The following is a 17,996-nucleotide window of genomic DNA, read 5'->3' as shown; positions in this document are numbered from 1 at the left end:
GGTTTAAACAGCAAATTGACAGACCTGTAGAGAAAAGTGGAGAACTGGATGATTGATCTGGAGAAATTATCTAGAATGTGGCACTGACAGATGAATAATAGGAATTACAGCAAGAAACTAAGAGTCATATAAGAAGGTTCAATATATACCTAACAAATGTTCCAAAAGAAAAGAGAATAGAGGAAACAAATATTTCAAGAGATGATGGCTGAGTATTTTCCAGAATTAATGAAAAATGAGAATCACAAATTTGGATTTCAAGCAGGATACATAAAACTAAATCACACCTAAACACATCATATTAAAACTATAAAACATGAAAGGCAAGGAACTGTGTTAAAAGTCACTAAAGAAAAGGTAATATTAGCAAAGAAACAATTAGACCGACAACAGACTTCTGGACAGCAAGTATCTGGAGGACTTCCAGAGCTTTCCATATCCTCTCCATACTGAGTCCGTGGTCATGATATTTTCTCTCAGCTTCCACGTGCTCGCATCCTAAACGAGCTCAGCTCTGTGACTTCATTTTGAAGAGGCTGGTAGAAGGGGAGGTGAAAGCAGTGAGAAACTAAACATCAAATTTGATAAGGATGGTGCTCTTGAAGATTTATCGGGGGTTAGTTATGTAAATGAAGAAACCGAACTACTACAGAATCCCATTCATCGTTTACTCCCCTCCTGTCAAATGACAAGCTTAAAAGAAACTAGTCTTGGGCAGCCTGGGTGGCTCAGCAGTTTAGCGCCGCCTTCAGCCCAGGGCCTGATCCTGGAGACCCAGGATCAAGTCCCACATCGGGCTCCCTGCATGGAGCCTGCTTCTCCCTCTGCCTGTGTCTCTGCCTCTCTCTGTGTCTCTCATGAATAAATAAATAAAATCTTTAAAAAAAAAAAAAGAGAGAGAAAGAGAGACTAGTCTTTCTGAATTGACTTGTCAAATACTTCCTTTCACTGACAATAGCAAGTGTTGCCAAGGATGTCCAGTAACTGGAATGCTCATACATTGCTAGTGGGAATGTAAAATAATAAACTACTTTGGAAAACAGTTTGGCAGTTCTCAGAAAGTTGAGATGCATTTACCATACAACCTAGCAATTCCACTGTTAAGTATTTGTCCAAGAGGAATAGAAACCTATGTCCACACAAAAAGGCTCGGACATGAATGTTCAGCGCACCTTTCTCATAATAGCCTCAAACTAGAAACAACACAAATGTCTATCAACAGATGAATATATAAATTATAGCAAATCTATACAATGGAATATCACTCGATATTAAAAAGTAACAAGCTACTGATATACACAATCAAATGGATGAATCTCAAAAACATTATGCTGAACAAGTAAAAGATACCAGAATTCATATTTTATGATTCCATGGATGTGAAACTTGGGGGGAAAACATATCTAATCTATAGTAAGAGCTAAAAAGATAATACTTTCCTAGAGCCATGAAGAATGGTGACTTATAGGGAAGAAAGAGACCCAGGGAAAACTGGGGGTTGATATAAATGTTTTATATTTTTATTGTAATGGTGGTAACATGAATATATCTGGATGTCAAAACTCATAGAATTGCTCACATAGAATGGGTGCCTTTTATTATATAAATACCTCAATGAAGTTGGTTTTTAAAAAATTTTCTTTCCTCCTGACAGAAACACTTGCAGCTGTTTTCCCACTCTCACTATCTCACTATGACACACTTTTCCTACGTTTGCTTCTCTTACATGGCTTCATCATTGTCTCACTTTGGAAAAGTAATTTTTCCCATTTATCTTAAGAGTAGGTCATAAATTTGAAATTATTTTCTTTGTGTTCAAAATGTAAGATGTGATGGAAGGGTTATGGTATTAGGAAAAGAGCTTTTGATGCTTCCAACATATTAGTCCCAGGTGTAGATGGTAAGAGGATGTATTATTCCAGTGCTCCCTCCATCTCCCCCAAATACTCAACACCCTAAGAGCTGTGTCCGCTGCGGAGCTTGAGCAGCACTCTGATGGGTGTTGTCACCTAACCAAGCCCGGAAGACACCCCCTTCAGCCCCCACCCCCCCCACCCCCAGGGTGAAGGTCAGACTTCCCTCCTGAAAGGCAGAGGCGACATCCAGGACTTTCTGGCAAGGACTTCTCCCAATCCACCGCCCCCCACAATGGGCTGTCTCCCCTCATTTCATTTTTCTAAAGGAGCAAAGACCTCTTTTAGAAAACAATAAAATGCAATGTGTGTGAAAAAAAAAAAGAAAGAAAAGAGTTTTTGAGCACCCTGGGTTCAAATCCCAGCTCTACCAATTACTAGCTATGTTATCTTAACATTAGACACTTTGAACCTCACTTTTGTTATCTGTAAAATGGACATTGTAATAATACGCACCTCTCAGGGATGCAAGGCATGTAAAATTTTTGGCACAAAGTAGGTATTTTTTTTTAAGATTTTATTTATTTATTCATGAGAGACACAGAGAGAGAGGGAGAGACACATGCAGAGGAAGAAGCAGGCTCTCTGTGGGGAGCCTGATACGGAACTCGATCCTAGGACCCCGGGATCACGACCTGAGCCAAAGCCAGACAGATGCTCACACACTGAGCTACCCAGGTGTGGGGGCACAAAGTAGGTATTCAGTAAATGTTCATCTTTGTTCAAGGAATGATATTTTCATCTAAATTATTTATCATTTCTAAGATAGCCAGAAGAATCAACTTAAATTAAATTTAGTGAACTTAGTTAAGCAGAATCACTACCTAATAGTGACTTAAGTGAAATGGAAGAAGTACATGAAAGCAATGGCACTCAAAGCTGTGTCTGTGAGCCAGGGCCCATTCATAAACTGTTACCAATGTAAACAAGATAAATACAGAAATCAAGAGTAAGTATTTAGAAACTTTTATAGAAATTTGATATGACTGTATGATTTATATCAGAAAAGTGATTTAGGGTTTAAATCCTGCATGGGAGAAATTTCTAGGATAATTGCTCAGGTTAAAGAGCTTGAGCCAGGGCAGCCCAGGTAGCCCAGCGGTTTAGCGCCACCTTCAGCCCAGGGGTGTGATCCTGGAGACCTGGGATTGGGTCCCACATCAGGCTCCCTGCATGGAGCTGGCTTCTCCTTCTGCCTGTGTCTCTGTCTCTCTGTGCCTCTTGTGAATATATAAATACAATCTTTAAAAAAAAAAAAAAAAAAAAAGGAGCTTGAGCCAGAATGCAAAACAACACACTATCAGGAAAACCTTTATCAGGAAAACCTTACTAGGGAAAAAAGTCAACCGAACTAATCAGTGTGCTTAATGACACAGTAAAAACTATGAATTACATAAAGGCTAATGCATTACATCTGAAATTATTCCATTTATGTGATAATATGGATGTTTATTAGAAACAACTGCTTTACATGCTAGGTCCGATGGTTATCAAGGGAAAAAGTTCTGTAGAGAATGTTTGAACTATCGAATAAACCCTCAGAATTACTGCTGGATAAGACCCAGTTTGGGCCCAACTTTTTAAAGATAAAGTACATTAAATAGTCAGATTTGCCTATTCGTCTGAACTCGTTGATATGTTAATAATCTTAGTGTCTCCAAACATGGAATAAATTCAACATGTTTTTCAAAAGCAGATGACTGAAAAGTCAAAATAAGTATTAAAAGTGTAGAAGAACAGAGTTTCCAGAGATTGTAAGTCATGTTTCATAATTTTAACAACTATTATCAATGCAATAGATAATCATTTCAATAGAGAATCTATGCATTGGAAATTCATGGAACCATAAACTAGTCCTTTCATTGAAAGAAAACTTTAATATAACTTTACAGGATAAATTTTTGGAAGTGGCTAGTGATGAACTTGGAAAATACGGTCTCACTTGTTTTATTTTTTAAAACTGTTAAAAATTAATACCTTGAGCTTGTGAAATTACTTTAAAATCTCTTTCTCTATTCCTATCGGCATATCTCTTACAACTGGCTTTCCCTATTCTAATGCTATCAAAATAAACACAGAATCAGTCTGGATATATATTATATTCTGCAAATAGTGTTATTGTCAATTGGACCTAGATCTGATCAAGTAGCAAGTAAGAAGCAAGTTGGTTGATCACAATAAAAATTTTATATAAGTCGATATACATGATGTTCACAAACTGTGCATTTATAGGATCTTGAATATAGATATATCCTTCAAAAACTTTTTGTTTAATATGATTGTAGAATATAATAACAGCAACGGTGATTCTTTATAACCAGTCATCTATGCATATACTTTCAATAAACATGGATAGTTTTGTTAATTCTTCTTTCTTTTATTCTATATTATGTTTGTTCTCTTTATATTTACATAAAGACAGACATATAGACAAATGAGACAAAAATAATATAAACCCACACACATACAGTCAAATGATCTTTGATAAGTGCTAAGGTTACACAATGGGGAAAGGATAGTCTCTTCAGCAAATAGTTGTAGGAAAACTAGATATCCATATGCAACAGAATGAAATTGGACCCTTATCCTACACCATGCACACACACACAAAAAAAAAACCAAAATGGATTAAAGATTTAAACATAAGACCTGAAACCATAAAACTCCTAGAAGAAAACATACGGGAAAACCTTTGTACCACTGGTCTCAGCAACTTCTTGGATATGACGTCAAAAACACAAGCAACAAAAGCAAAAATAGACGAGTGTTCCATTTACATTTATTGAAATGTAATTTAAAATTTTTATATATTTTGATCTGTTTAGTAAATTATTTTTTAAATGAGCTTATGATTTCTACATCTTTCTTGTTCATTTTCCTATAAAATCACTTTCGTTGAATTTTACAAGATGATTTCATAACCTTAAGTTGGCAGTTCATAAGCTTAACTGGTCCTTCCCCAGTTTGGAACCTTTTTTTAGAGTGTATGTTCAGATTCTGGGGGTAAAGATGGTGCCTTCACCCTGCACTTTGCCTCAGCTTAAGTTTTAGGAGTTACCTTTGATTCTAAACATGTGTTGGTATTTACCTAGGACAATGAGAGAAACCAACCTGGAGGAATTCTGTGTTAAGTGTGTGGTTTTAGCAAAGGAATGGCGGTCCAACAGAAAGTTTTCCGCTGTCAAGACTGTGCTGCCACCCTGTGGCCTTTCTGTTTATGATCACAAGCTAAGACATCCATCCCTTGCTTTTTTTTTTTTTTTTTTTTTTTTTTGCCTTCTTTTCCTCAGTCCTAACACTTATCTTCTCCCATTTTTTCTACCTAATTCCTTAATGAGCCCCCATGAAATCTACTGAGTTCTCTGCTCTCCTTTATTTCATGCTTGCTTTTTTTTTTCCTTCAGCCTACGTAGTTTCTTACTGCCTCAAGAATGTGGGCATTATTATTCAGTGTCAACCAAACTGCTATGAAAGCAGTGAATTATATATTTAATTGGGCACAGTACCTCCAAATAAAAGTTTAAAAAAAATATCAATAAGATATAAGTTATTTTAAGTCACCTTATAGGCAGCAACTAGCAACACACAAGCCATCTTAGGTATGTCCCAAATTGGGATGCCATAACACAGAGATGAGAAACAATTTTTGGAGTGTTAAACCTAGTAAAGTTTTGTCTTTTAAAGATAAATATCAGTGTAAGAGAGTTTTGCCCTTGCAAAGCTTTTTCATTAAAATGTCATATTACTTTGATAGAGAATATGCCTTGTAATTCATCTGAATGAAGACGAAGCATGGCAAGTTAACAAAGGAAGACAGAAGAAAGGAGTCTGGGGAAATAGATGTTTGTTCAAATTTCTCCTTTCCTGTACATGTCAATTTAGCAATAAGAATTGCGAGCAGGAACCCTATGATCAAGGTCCTTCATTTTCTTGTGGCTAATTTCAGTTTTAAAAATCATTCTGGGTGGACACCTGGGAGGCTCAATCAGTTGAGCATCTGCCTTCAGCTCAGGTCATGATCTCAGGATTTTGGGATTGAGCCTGAGCCAGGAGTCAGGCTCCCTGCTCAGCAGGGAGTTGGCTTCTCCCTTTACCTCTCCATCTGCCCCTCCCCCTGCTCTCTCTCTCTCCCTCCCTCTAAATAAATAAATAAAATCTTAAAAAAAACAGCAAAAATAGACAAATGGACTACATGATGCTAACAAGCTTCTGCACAGCTGAAGAAACTTAACGAAGTGAAAAGACAACCTAAAACATACAGACATATAGACAAATGAGACAAAAATAATATAAATCCACACATATACAGTCAAATGATCTTTGATAAGTGCTAAGGTTACACAATGGGGAAAGAAAGTCTCCTCACCAAATAGTTGTAGGAAAATATTTGCAAACAACATATCTGATGAGGGGCTAATATCCAAAATACATAAGGAACATACATAATCGCAAAAAGAAACCAAATAATCTGATTTTTAAAAGAGCAAAGGGCCTGAACAGACATTTCTCAAAAGAAGACATACAAATAGCCAACAGGTATATGAAAAGGTGCTCAAACATCACCAATCATTAGGGAATTATAAATCCAAACCACAATGATATATCACCTCACACCTGTTTGATGGCTACTATCAAAAAGACAAAAGATAACAAGGATCGATGATGACATGGAAAAGGAAATGTTAGTCAGAATGTAAAATGGTAGAGCCATTATGGAAAACAATATGGCAGTTCCTCAATAAATTAAAAATAAAACCTCCACCTAATCTGGTAATTCCACTTCTAAGTATTTATGCAAAAGAATTGGAATCAGTATCTCAGAGAAAAGATATCTGCACTCCTATAGTCATTGCAGTATTATTCACAATAGTCAAGCTATAGAAATGACCTAAATGTCAATGGAAAGATGAATGAATAAAGAAGATGTGGTATATACATACAATGAAATATTATTCAGCCTTAAAAAAAAATCCTAGCATTTGACACAACATGGACAAAACCGAAGGACATTATGTTACATGAAATAAACCAGAAACAGAAAGACAAATATTGCAAAATGTCATTTAGAGGTGGAATCTAAAATACACTCATAGGAGCATAGAGTAAAATGTTGATAGCCAGGGTGTGGGGCAAGGGGGAAATGAAGTAATTTTGGCCAACGGGTACAAAGTTTCAGTTATGCAAGATGACTAAGTTCTGGGGAGCTAATGTACAGCATGTTGACCACAGTTAACAATACCTATTATATACTTGAAATTCACTAAGAGGGTAGATCTTAAATGTTCTGACACAACTGCCCCCAGAAGATATCTATATGAGGTTACAGATACGTTAATTAGCTTCATTGCTGTGATCATTTTGCAATGTATAAATATATCAAAAGATCAAGTTGCATACCCTAAATATATACAGTTTTTGTCAATTAAACCTCAGTAGAGCTGTTTTTAAAACTGGTTGCTAGGTGGGATCCCTAAATTTAGCCTATAATGCAATTGATAAATATACTAGTGGATAGAGGCTCATTTTTAAGGGAGTATTTTTTTTCTTAAGATTTATTTATCTATTTGAGAGTGAGAGAGAGCAGAGAAAAGGGCAGAGGGAGGGAGAGGGAGAGAGAGAATCTTAAGCAATCTCCGTACCTCAGCACAGAGCCCAACGTGGGGCTCAATCCTGAAACATGGAGATCATGACCTGAACAGAAATCCAGAGTTGGATGCTTAACCCATTAGGTCACCAGGTGACCCTTAAGGGAATATTTTTTATTTATTTATTCATTTATTAAAGATTTTATTTATTCATCAGAGAGAGAGAGAGAGAGGCAGAGACACAGGCAGAGGGAGAAGCAGGCTCCATGCAGGGAGCCTGACGTGGGGCTCGATCCTGGGACTCCAGGATGACGCCCTGGGCTGAAGGCAGGTGCTAAACCACTGAGCCACCCAGGGATCCGAGGGAATATTTTTAATAGGATGTCAGGTATTAATGTTAAATAAAAGATGATATCTTGGTCTTACAATTTCATTGAGTTAGGAGATGCTAGGAAAATGGAGGCAGGAAGTGAGAATGACAAAGGCGTGGAGAAAGGGCCAATAGTGAGCACTCATGGAAGAAAGCATGAAAGAGAATGTAACTGGTGGGGGCACCTGGGTGGCTGAGTTGGTTGAGCATCTGCCTTCGGCTCAAGTCATGATCCACAGGTCCTGGGATCGAGCCCCGCATTAGTCTCCCTGCACAGCGGCTGTTTTTCCCTCTCCGTCTGCTCCTCCTCTCCACTCGTACTCTGCCTGGCTCTTTCTTTCTCTCAAATAAATAAATAAATAAAATCTTCAGAAAAAAAAATAAAGAAAATGTAACTGAAAAATACCTGGGGCAGCCCAGATGGCTCAGCAGTTTAGCGCCACCTTCAGCCCAGGGCGTCATCCTGGAGATCTGGGATCAAATCCCACATAGGGCTTGCCTGCTTCTCCCTCTGCCTGTGTCTCTGCCATTCTCTCTCTCTCTCTCTCACATCTCTCATGAATAAATAAATAAAACCTTTAAAAAAAAATAAAAGAAAACTAACTAGCTGAGGAGATGGATACACCTGAGACCCTTAAAATGCAAAGATCAACATGAAACATCTTTTTTAAGATTTTATTTATTTATTCATGAAAGAGAGAGAGAGAGAGGCAGAGACACAGGCAGAGGGAGAAGCAGGCTCCATGCAGGGAGCCTGATGTGGGACTCAATCCGGGACTCCAGGATCACGCCCTGAGCCAAAGGCAGGCGCCAAACCGTGGAGCCACCCAGGGATCCCCCCAACATGAAACATCTAAACCAGAAGAAGTCTCCTCAAGGACAGATGATAGCTGCTGTTGTGGAGACTAGGACTGAGAAACTAGTTAAGAGTGGAGGCTGCTGCAGGAAGCCTTCTGGGTGCTTCTATTGTCCTGTGGGCTATTTTCAGCGTAGCAAATGTGCTTAAGAACTTTTTGTTGGTAACTAATGGAAATACACAGTAGTGGTCACCACTTGCTCCTTCAAGTGGAAGGAAGGAATAATTGGGAGTAGGCACAAACAATGAATCATGACCATCAACAAGTCCAATCCTAGGAGATGACGTGGAGTTGAAGGTGGGCAAGGGAACAGAGTGGAGAAGGCTGAGTGGCTCTTCCATTAGCTACAGAGAAGGGGCCACAATGAATCCAGGGGGAGGGTAGGCCTTAAACTGGAGGGAAACAGATACATAGCAATAGCAAGAGTCTCCCAGGAATTTATAAAAAGAGAGAGATGGCAGGCACCTATTAATCTAGATTTGGACAAAGTGAAGAGCTCTCCTTGTGGACCTACTAGTAGAAAGCACCTTCCTTTGGGGAGATCAAGCTTCTGCTCCCTTTCGTAGGTGCCTCCCTCTCACTGGAGGCCAAACCTCCTGAGAAAAGGCCCTGTGCTTCCACAGGCGACAGAACCAATGAATTGTGTCCACACACCAGGGATTGGCACCTGTTCTAGGTCAGGACAAAGACACAGAGGAGCAGGACCTCAGAGCTTGATTCTTACAGCCAGAGGGAGAAAAACCCCAACACATCCACTTAAATAGTCAGATAGTATGCTTTTATCCAGACTGGAATATGCATTCATGTATATTTTCATCTTTGGAACAGGTGGTTTGAAATGCAAATAAAGTAATAAGTGTCAGAGCCGTATCCTAGCAGTAGCTGCTTTGCAAACGTTACCATGGCACCAATTCAACAGTGTTCTTAGAGGCAGCCACACCTCAGCAAGGTCTTTCTAACTTGGGACGGCAGAGTTCAAAGGAACTAATAGACACAAACTGCAAAAGAGTCCTGAACCAAGTCAGGAGGTGAAGCTTTACAGTGCCATCGCCCTCTGAAGCCCCTTGAAACACGGCATACTACATAAGAGAGAAAAAAAGGGAATGGACCATCTTCTAGAACACCTGGAATGTGATCCAAGCCTGGAGACAAAATGATGGTAATTATAACTGTTAACATTTGTTTTTAGCTGCTAACAGATTGTGCACAGATTGGGAAGGGCAAACACCATTTTCCAACTACTCCAGTGCACACTGTGCTTTACCAGTACTCACTAAATCCTAGCTGGGGGGGGGGGGGGGGGGGGGGGTGTAAAGAGAGCAGATTGTCTTCATGTATGCCTCATTTATGTTAAATTAAGGAAGGCTGCCGTCCCAGGGCCTCACTCCAGGGGCTACTCACAACCGGAAGCAGGGAACTGGGTTCTACAGATCTCTGCTTCTTCCTATCCGTAGATCTGCTCTACTGAGGGCAGCATGCCTTTCCCAAGCACAGCCAAAGCAGAGGCAAAAGGACAAAGGAGGAGGAACACAGGATGCTGGGGAGACAAGTGTTAGCCAACCTGGCCTGTGAGCCAAGTGAGATTCCTGAGGCAAGCCCCTAGCTGAACAGGGGCATGCCCCTTGCCTGGGTAGGGGCAGAATGAAAGGGCAGAGAGCAAAAGCGAATAATATAAAGCACAAATTCTGTAAGAGTTGCAAGTGGATAGGAGTTCTTTCCTGCTCCCGTTCAGATAAAAGTGAGCAAAGAAATAGTCTCAGAAAGACCCTCTGAAAAAGTGGAGACTTCACCAACAGGGAACCACAGCTGATTGACAATGAAAAACCATTAGCAAGAATGAAACTCCAGAAGCTCCGTCCATTACATATGAAGGCCACTAGGCCTCAGGATCTCCATTATGCATCTTTCCCAGGTAAAGTAGAAGGAGTACATGGGATCCCTGGGTGGCGCAGCGGTTTGGCGCCTGCCTTTGGCCCAGGGCGCGATCCTGGAGATGCAGGATCGAATCCCACGTCGGGCTCCCGGTGCATGGAGCCTGTTTCTCCCTCTGCCTGTGTCTCTGCCTCTCACTCTCTCTCTCTGTGTGACTATCATAAATAAATAAATTAATTTAAAAAAAAGGTAGAAGGAGTACAAACAAAGGAATACTTAGAAAAACAGTCAAGACTTTCCATACTGCCTTTATTTTGAAAGACATGGAGACTTCTGCTTCACAAGAGTGTAATTCTGGGACCAGTAAGTATAGTTAATTCCACCCCTTCCACCTACCCCAAAACGTAAAGGCAGGAAAAGACCTGTTGGTACTGTTTCCACAATATTTTAATCAAATCATGGGTGACTTGACATTGTCATTTGAGTGGTCACTTAGATATCAGGTGTACCACCAAACAGCACACTGCATCCAGGGCACCATATTCAAAAGCAAGTGAGATTTGGGACTTGGTTTCAGCAAGTTTTGATATTCAGAGAGATCTATCTAGTCTGATGAGTAAGCCTGAAAGAGGAGAAAATCCAATGAGAAAATAATGCCCCAGATCAAACAGGAGATGGTGTCAGGCTCCAAATAATGGGATTCATTGCCAAAGGTTAAGGAGGAAAGTCCAAGGCCAAGAGGAAAAGATATGCAAGGTCTGGAAAGCCTCAGGGCAGGAATTCAGTTGCATCAGGAAAATATAAAACTAAGGAGGATGCTGAGGCAAACACATGGTCCTATGGACTAAACTGACATGACAGAGGTTAGGAGAAACCTGGAATTTGATGGGTATGTGGTGTCCAGAATTACTGCAGAGATCTAAGCATTAGGATAATGGTGACATGAGTCAGGTCACATTCCATCTGTAGCAGGATTGAGGCTCCTAAAATATTTTCTGCCCAGGACAGGATTAGCAAGGAACTCTGCAGGTTTCAGCTGTACCAAATACAGCAGGGACGGAGGTGATCTGGGTTGAGGAAGAAAGAAGTTGATCAAAGTGCTTCCATATGAAAGGCTGTAATAAATACTCCTGAAATGACAAATCAGATTTTGGAAAATGAGAGATATATTTTGTTTTGTAATGGTCAGTTGATCTCTCTTACATTTTATACTTTGTATTGTTGCCTGGACAAAGAGTTAAATGTAAAAGATAAAACCATACATACTAGGAAAAAACATGGGGAATATTTAACTCCTCTTTGATGGGTAAGTCTTTTCTAAATACAATAGTAAAAAATAAATCTTAAGGGTAAAGATGAGACCATATGAAAATGTAAAATTTGGTATAATTAAAAATGCCACCAGCATAATTAAATGGCTCAATAAACCAGGTAGAATACTTGCAAAAATTATGATAGTTTATATCCTTAATATACAAAGAGTTCTTGCAAATCAGTAAGGAAAACCTCAAAAGGAGGGGGATAAGGGATCAAACATATTTCACAGAAGAATAAACACTACATGTGAAAAAGTGTTCAACCTCACTAGGAATTGAAAAAGTCCAAATTATAACCACAAAGGGAAACAGATGCTCTCTTCTCAAATCAGTAAAGGTGATAAACATCACTAGGAGAAAATGAGACAGAATTGGGACACCTTCCTGAGAAGCAATCTGACAAAGTTTAGGCTAATAATACAACTTTTAGTAATCTACATTAAAGAAAAGAAAAATACAAATTTACTTACAGAAATGTTCATCAAAGCATTATTTATAATAATAAAAAGAGGGACGCCTGGGTGGCTCAGTGATTAAGCATCTGCCTTTGGCTCTGGTCATGATCCCAAGGATCGAGTCTCGCATCAAGCTCCCTGCATGGAACCCTCTTCACCCTCTGCCTGTTGTCTCTGCCTCTCTCTCTCTCTGTGTCTCTCATGAATAAATAAATAAAATGTTTTTAAAATAATAATAATAAAAAAAGAGGTAAGAACCTGAATATTTGATTATACATTAGTTGTGTAATAAAATACTAATTAGCCATGAATATTGTTTCTTGAAGAATTTTTAATAACATGGGGAAATACTCAGGACATAATGCAAAGTGAAAAGCAAAGTATAAAACATGATTTTATTTATGTTGTGCACATAGCAAAAAGACTGGAGGGAAGAGACATGTTAACAGTTATGGGAACATAACTCAGACAAACCGGTGCAAGTTTTTATTTTTCCCTTTTAGTATTAATATTTTTAAAAGTAGTCTACAAGAAAAACATAATACTTCTATAATAAAAAGTTATTTTAAAATGTTCTTAAAACTAAATTATAATGTCCTAGGTTGCAGCTTGGTAACAATGATAACTGAGAAATTTTTGTTTAAAGGAAAAAAATCATCACTTAAAGATCTCAACTTTTGTGGTTTAACATCCCAGCAACTATTTATTTGAAATATCCTAAGGAACCATATGTGCTTTCCAGAATGGTAAAGTTTCCAAAATGTTCTAACAAGACCCACCCACTGGAAATAAAACTCTCAAATGGCAATGAATAAGTGTTCACGACCCAAAGAATACTCAAGTGGCATTCCTACAAGAAGTCTCTACCATTTAGCAAAATAGACCCCATGATCCTTTTCCCAAAAGAATAATTACCACTAATTTACTGCCAATGATCTGAAAGAAATAGCTGATTTTAAATGCAAGCACACTCAAAACCTATGCAGATAATTAGATAATATCATTCAGGAAAGAGACAAAGGAAGAACATTACGAATAAATTGCAAAACCCCTGCTTGCTTGTTTAGATTTTCATAAACAAGAATCGGTTAGATAATCCTGGGATTTGTACCATCACTACTAGAAGCTAACATTTATTGAGTCCTTAATACGAGTCAGGCACATAATAAAGCACTTTGTATTTATTCCATCATTCAATCCTCAAGATAATCTTAGGAGGTAGGTATATGATTCTTATCCTCATTGCACAGACAAGGAAGCTCCCAGACTTAAAACAACTTACAGAAGATCAATAAGCCGGTAAGTGGCGGAGCCCCGATTTGAAACGAGGTGGTCTGTTTCCAGAACTTGCACTGTTAATCCATTTGCTGTATCGCCTCACATTCTGTGAAACAGGTAAAGGTGCATTATGCCTTTCTTTTTTGTCTCCTTCCCACTCCCCAAGAATCTCGATGAAGAGAAGTGAATCCTGAGCTTTCTAATCTATGGCTATATATCACTATCTTTAAGAATCAAAGATGCTACAGTTATTGTGCTACCTCTTTTAAAGAAAAGTATGCCTCAATAAAGTAATGCATTTTCTTTAGTTTTTCCTGCACTGGTTTATATATAATTTCTCTTCCTTGTTTAGGGTTGCAGCTAGAAGACAGTAAAACTAGCAATGGAGCCCTTATATGAAGAATATCTAGCAAATCGTGGAACAATAGTAAAACCTTATTACTGGCTAAGCTTCTCTCTAGATTGCTCTAACTGTCCTTACCATATTCGGACAGGTGAAGAAGCAAGAGTTCCCTATACAGAATTTTATCAGATTTTTGGATTCCCTTATGGGCCAGTGTGCCCTCAAACAAAGCACCTCACATTTTATGAACTAAAAACTTCTTCTGGAAGCCTGGTGCAGAAGGGCCATGCTAGCAGTTGCACGGGGAATAATACCCATCCAGAATCAATGTTATTTGAGATGAATGGTTATTTTGACTCAGCCGTACACAACAACAACACAATCAGGCATATCATTCTGTATTCCAACAACTCCCCTTGTAACGAAGCCAACCACTGCTGCATTGGCAAAATGTACAATTTCTTAATAACGTATCCAGATGTTACTCTTAGCATTTACTTTTCTCAGCTCTATCATACTGAGCCTGAATTTCCTGCCTCGGCCTGGAACCGTGAAGCTCTCCGGAGCCTGGCCAGTTTATGGCCCCGGGTCACTTTGAGCCCAATAAGTGGTGGAATTTGGTATTCTCTCCTCAACAACTTTGTGAGTGGTGTCTCCGGATCAATTGTTTTCCAGCCCATTTTAACTGGGAGAGCTTTGGCTGACAGGCACAACGCCTATGAAATCAATGCCATAACGGGAGTGAAACCTTATTTCACTGATGTTCTTCCCCAGACAGAAGAGAATCAGAACATAAAAGCTCAGGTGGCTTTAGAGAGCTACCTCATTAACAAGATCATTCCTGGACAGTCTTTGCAAGTGACAAATGGACAACCACAACCCAATCTGACCCCAGACCTCAAGGTTCCTGTTGTTTTTGTCCTGGTACCTTTCAGAGACCTACCACCAATACACGTGGGTCAAAGCCCACATAAGCCGAGCTATATCGTGAGGCACTTAAATATGCCTCAAATGTCATTCCAGGAAACCAAGGACCTCAGAAGCCCTCCCATGGGAATGCCAGTGGACGGAGTGGAAATCACGGAGCAGTTTGCACGTAGCAAAGAGGTAGATGAAAAGAAGAAGAAGAAAGGAAAGAAATAAAATCTGTATTTCTAAGACATGAGACCAAACAACACCAGAAAACTAATTTGATAGCAAACAAAAATCTGGAAATTTTCTCTCTTAGGTCTGATCCAAGGTGGGAGATTAACGGATACATAAGAGCAAAACCCGAATTATTTGCCATCTCAACTATTATAAAGCTATGCTACTTTTAACATAAAACAAGATGTTTCCATAAGCAACTTGACCTCTCTCCTTTATTTTGAAAGTGACAGTATCAAAATGGAGCCATTAGCATCTTGCTAATATTTTATTGGTGTGGAAAAGGAAATGTCATTATCCTAGTCTACCTACATCATCTTTCCACCAAAAAAAGCCCATGGACTAAACAGCTTCCTAAATTGGTTTCAGTATAAAAATTTACTGTAAAATTGGAAAACAGCCTGAAGTTACTGACATTAAGTGCTGTCTGTAAAAGGAAACCAGTGATTTTCCATTAATTGTTAATCATGGACAGAAGAATTTAGACAGCCCATTTTTTTCTAAAGTGGTTCAAAATAGCTTTGTGTGGAAAAAAAAAAAAACAGCTCTTTTGTTCATTGATTATATATAGCTATGAAGATTGATTTTTGAAACTTAGTCACCTGCTCAATGGGATTTTTCCCAGCTCAGATTTCTCCTTCCTGAGCAGATGATAGAAGCAGGATGATACATGAGACCCTGCAAAGGCTTCTTCCAACACACACCATATAAAATCCAAGCTGCTTCTACTGACTTCGAGGCTCCTCCTCTACCTTCCAGTTGCCTGGTCTCATCAGCAAGATTGTAAGCTTCTACAGGTCAAGCACGGTCTCCCTCCCCTCTTTGGATTTCCCTTGGAATTTAGCCAAGTATCCAGGTGAAATGTGGGTAGCAAGGTTGTAAATCTACATCTCAATAATGTTACTAATCACTGCTTCCCAACATTCCTTATCCATTCCAGCCAAGGGCCTGCTTAACCATCCTGCAATGGACATTTTTAGCATCCATTCCCCCTTCTTCTGATATAGCTCCCCAATGCATAATTTGTTTTACTTTCCTTTTTTCCAAGCTTTTCTTTTTCAGCAATGTATATCTATCCCCTCTCTTAAAATCTTGTTCAAAACACACTTCTAGGAACTGTTCTTTGACTAACCATCTGAGCATGTACATTAAAGCAATTTGGGGGGGATCCCTGGGTGGCGCAGCGGTTTGGCGCCTGCCTTTGGCCCAGGGCGCGATCCTGGAGACCTGGGATCGAATCCCACGTCAGGCTCCCGGTGCATGGAGCCTGGTTCTCCCTCTGCCTATGTCTCTGCTTCTCTCTCTCTCTCTCTCTATGACTATCATAAATAAATAATAAAAAAATTAAAAAAAATAAAGCAATTTGGGGGATCCCTGGGTGGCTCAGAGGTTTAGTGCCTGCCTTTGGCCCAGGGAGTGGTCCTGGAGACCCGGGATGGAGTCCCACATCAGGCTCCCTGCGGGGGGCCTGCTTCTCCCTCTGCCTGTGTCTCTGCCTCTCTCTGTGTCTCTCATGAATAAATAAATAAAATCTTAAAAAAAAAGCAATTTGTGTTTAATTCACATTTGCTGCCTCACTTTCCTCTTAAAAATATATTAACAAAAAATGTATATCCATTTGTAACTTACTTTTAATTTTTTTCTTTTTTTAAAGATGTATTTATTTTAGAGAGAGAGAGAGCATGCTCCACAGGGAGGGGCAGAGGGAGAGAGAATCTTGAGCAGACTCCCTTCTGAGCATTGAGCCCAGTGTGGGCTCCATCTCAACGACTCTGAGGATCATGACCTGAGCGAAAATCAAAAGTCAGACACTCAGCCAACTGAGCCACCCAGGAACCCCAAATTTTTCTTAATGTATGTAAAAAGTAAGGCTAAGCTAATAAGATAGTTTTGCCATTAAAAAAAAAAAAAAAGCTTAAAGCACATAGTACTGCATGTCAAATGAGGAAGAGGAAGAGAGGGGGGAGGGAAAGAAAGATAAGAAAAATGTTTAGAATTGAAATTTCTATTGTGATTAAAATAAACACTTCTAAAATGTTTTAAATAATATTCTCTTATGCATAAAAAAATTCTCTTGTTAACATGAAATTTTAAACAGAACTACTGGAATATAATTACATTGTAGTATATAGTAATTATTATTTTTAAAAGTACTGTTGCAATTATTATTAGATCATGAAATAATGTCTACAATTTGGGCTATAGAGATAAAATTTTTAAAAAACCAATGTGACAAATTCAGCATCTCTCTCCAGGTGGGCAACTGGGCTAATGGCATTAGCAAATCTGAGAGGTTGGAGAACCAGCTCTGAATATTGTTGTCAGGTTGGCTGATGTCCTGCAGCAGTTGAGAAGGACCTGCCCATCTTAGAAGACTTTTCAAAAAAAAAAAAAAAGTATATCCAAGTAGTTGCCTTGAAATCTATTTACAAAGTGGTCAAAAAGACATAACATCAATCAGGCTGCAAAGCATTCCAGTTAAAAACATACTCTGAAGGGGTCCCTGGTGGCTCAGTCGATTAATTCAACTTGTGATTTTGGCTTAGGTCATAATCTCAAGGTCGTGAAACTAAGCCCGAGTTGGGCTCCACACTCAGCAAGGAGTCTGCTTGGGATTCTCCTTCTCTCCCCCTCTCTCTGAAAATAAATCTTTAAAAAAAAAACATAGTCTGAAATCTAAGATGAATTTATATTTCAAATATGAACCTGGATTTCAGTGGTATATAACAAAGGGAGAACTACTACCTAAACTATAGGAAAGAAAAGTGATTTTTTAGCACTTAAATTTTTGTACTAGGTTAGATATGTCTGGTGCTAGGAAGAATGTTACTGACAAGTCACAAGTCCTGGCCAATATAGTC

The 17,996-nt window shown here is 39.0% G+C and overlaps 2 protein-coding genes across 6 annotated transcripts in view; one reads left to right on the top strand and one right to left on the bottom strand.

Moving 5' to 3' along the window:
* Positions 1 to 17,996, bottom strand: part of RGL1 (ral guanine nucleotide dissociation stimulator like 1) — a 250,144-nt gene that overhangs the window by 224,193 nt on the left and 7,955 nt on the right. The window lies entirely within an intron of this gene.
* APOBEC4 (apolipoprotein B mRNA editing enzyme catalytic polypeptide like 4) lies at positions 9,637 to 17,595 on the top strand. Of its 4 annotated transcripts, none has more exons than XR_003129078.1 (4): positions 9,637 to 9,884; positions 10,458 to 10,637; positions 13,999 to 15,991; positions 17,391 to 17,595. XR_003129078.1 is itself a non-coding variant. In XM_025430067.2 (2 exons), exon 2 carries the CDS (start codon positions 14,029 to 14,031, stop codon positions 15,130 to 15,132), a length of 1,104 nt encoding a protein of 367 aa, XP_025285852.1. In that variant the 5' UTR covers positions 9,637 to 9,884; positions 13,999 to 14,028; the 3' UTR covers positions 15,133 to 16,493. The 4 variants fall into 4 exon arrangements, 1 of the variants encoding a protein (XP_025285852.1); XR_007411878.1 differs by having other exon boundaries at positions 13,999 to 16,989; XR_003129079.3 differs by lacking the exons at positions 13,999 to 15,991; positions 17,391 to 17,595 and adding an exon at positions 13,813 to 13,966.

The sequence above is a fragment of the Canis lupus genome, chromosome 7 (assembly GCF_003254725.2).
Source record: "Canis lupus dingo isolate Sandy chromosome 7, ASM325472v2, whole genome shotgun sequence".
NCBI classification, from domain to species: Eukaryota; Metazoa; Chordata; class Mammalia; order Carnivora; family Canidae; genus Canis; species Canis lupus.
This window is presented reverse-complemented; position numbering and strand designations above follow the sequence as displayed.

Excerpts from the sequence above, each read along its gene's own strand:
- APOBEC4 (XM_025430067.2), top strand. The coding sequence starts at position 14,029 with ATGGAGCCCTTATATGAAGAATATCTAGCAAATCGTGGAACAATAGTA.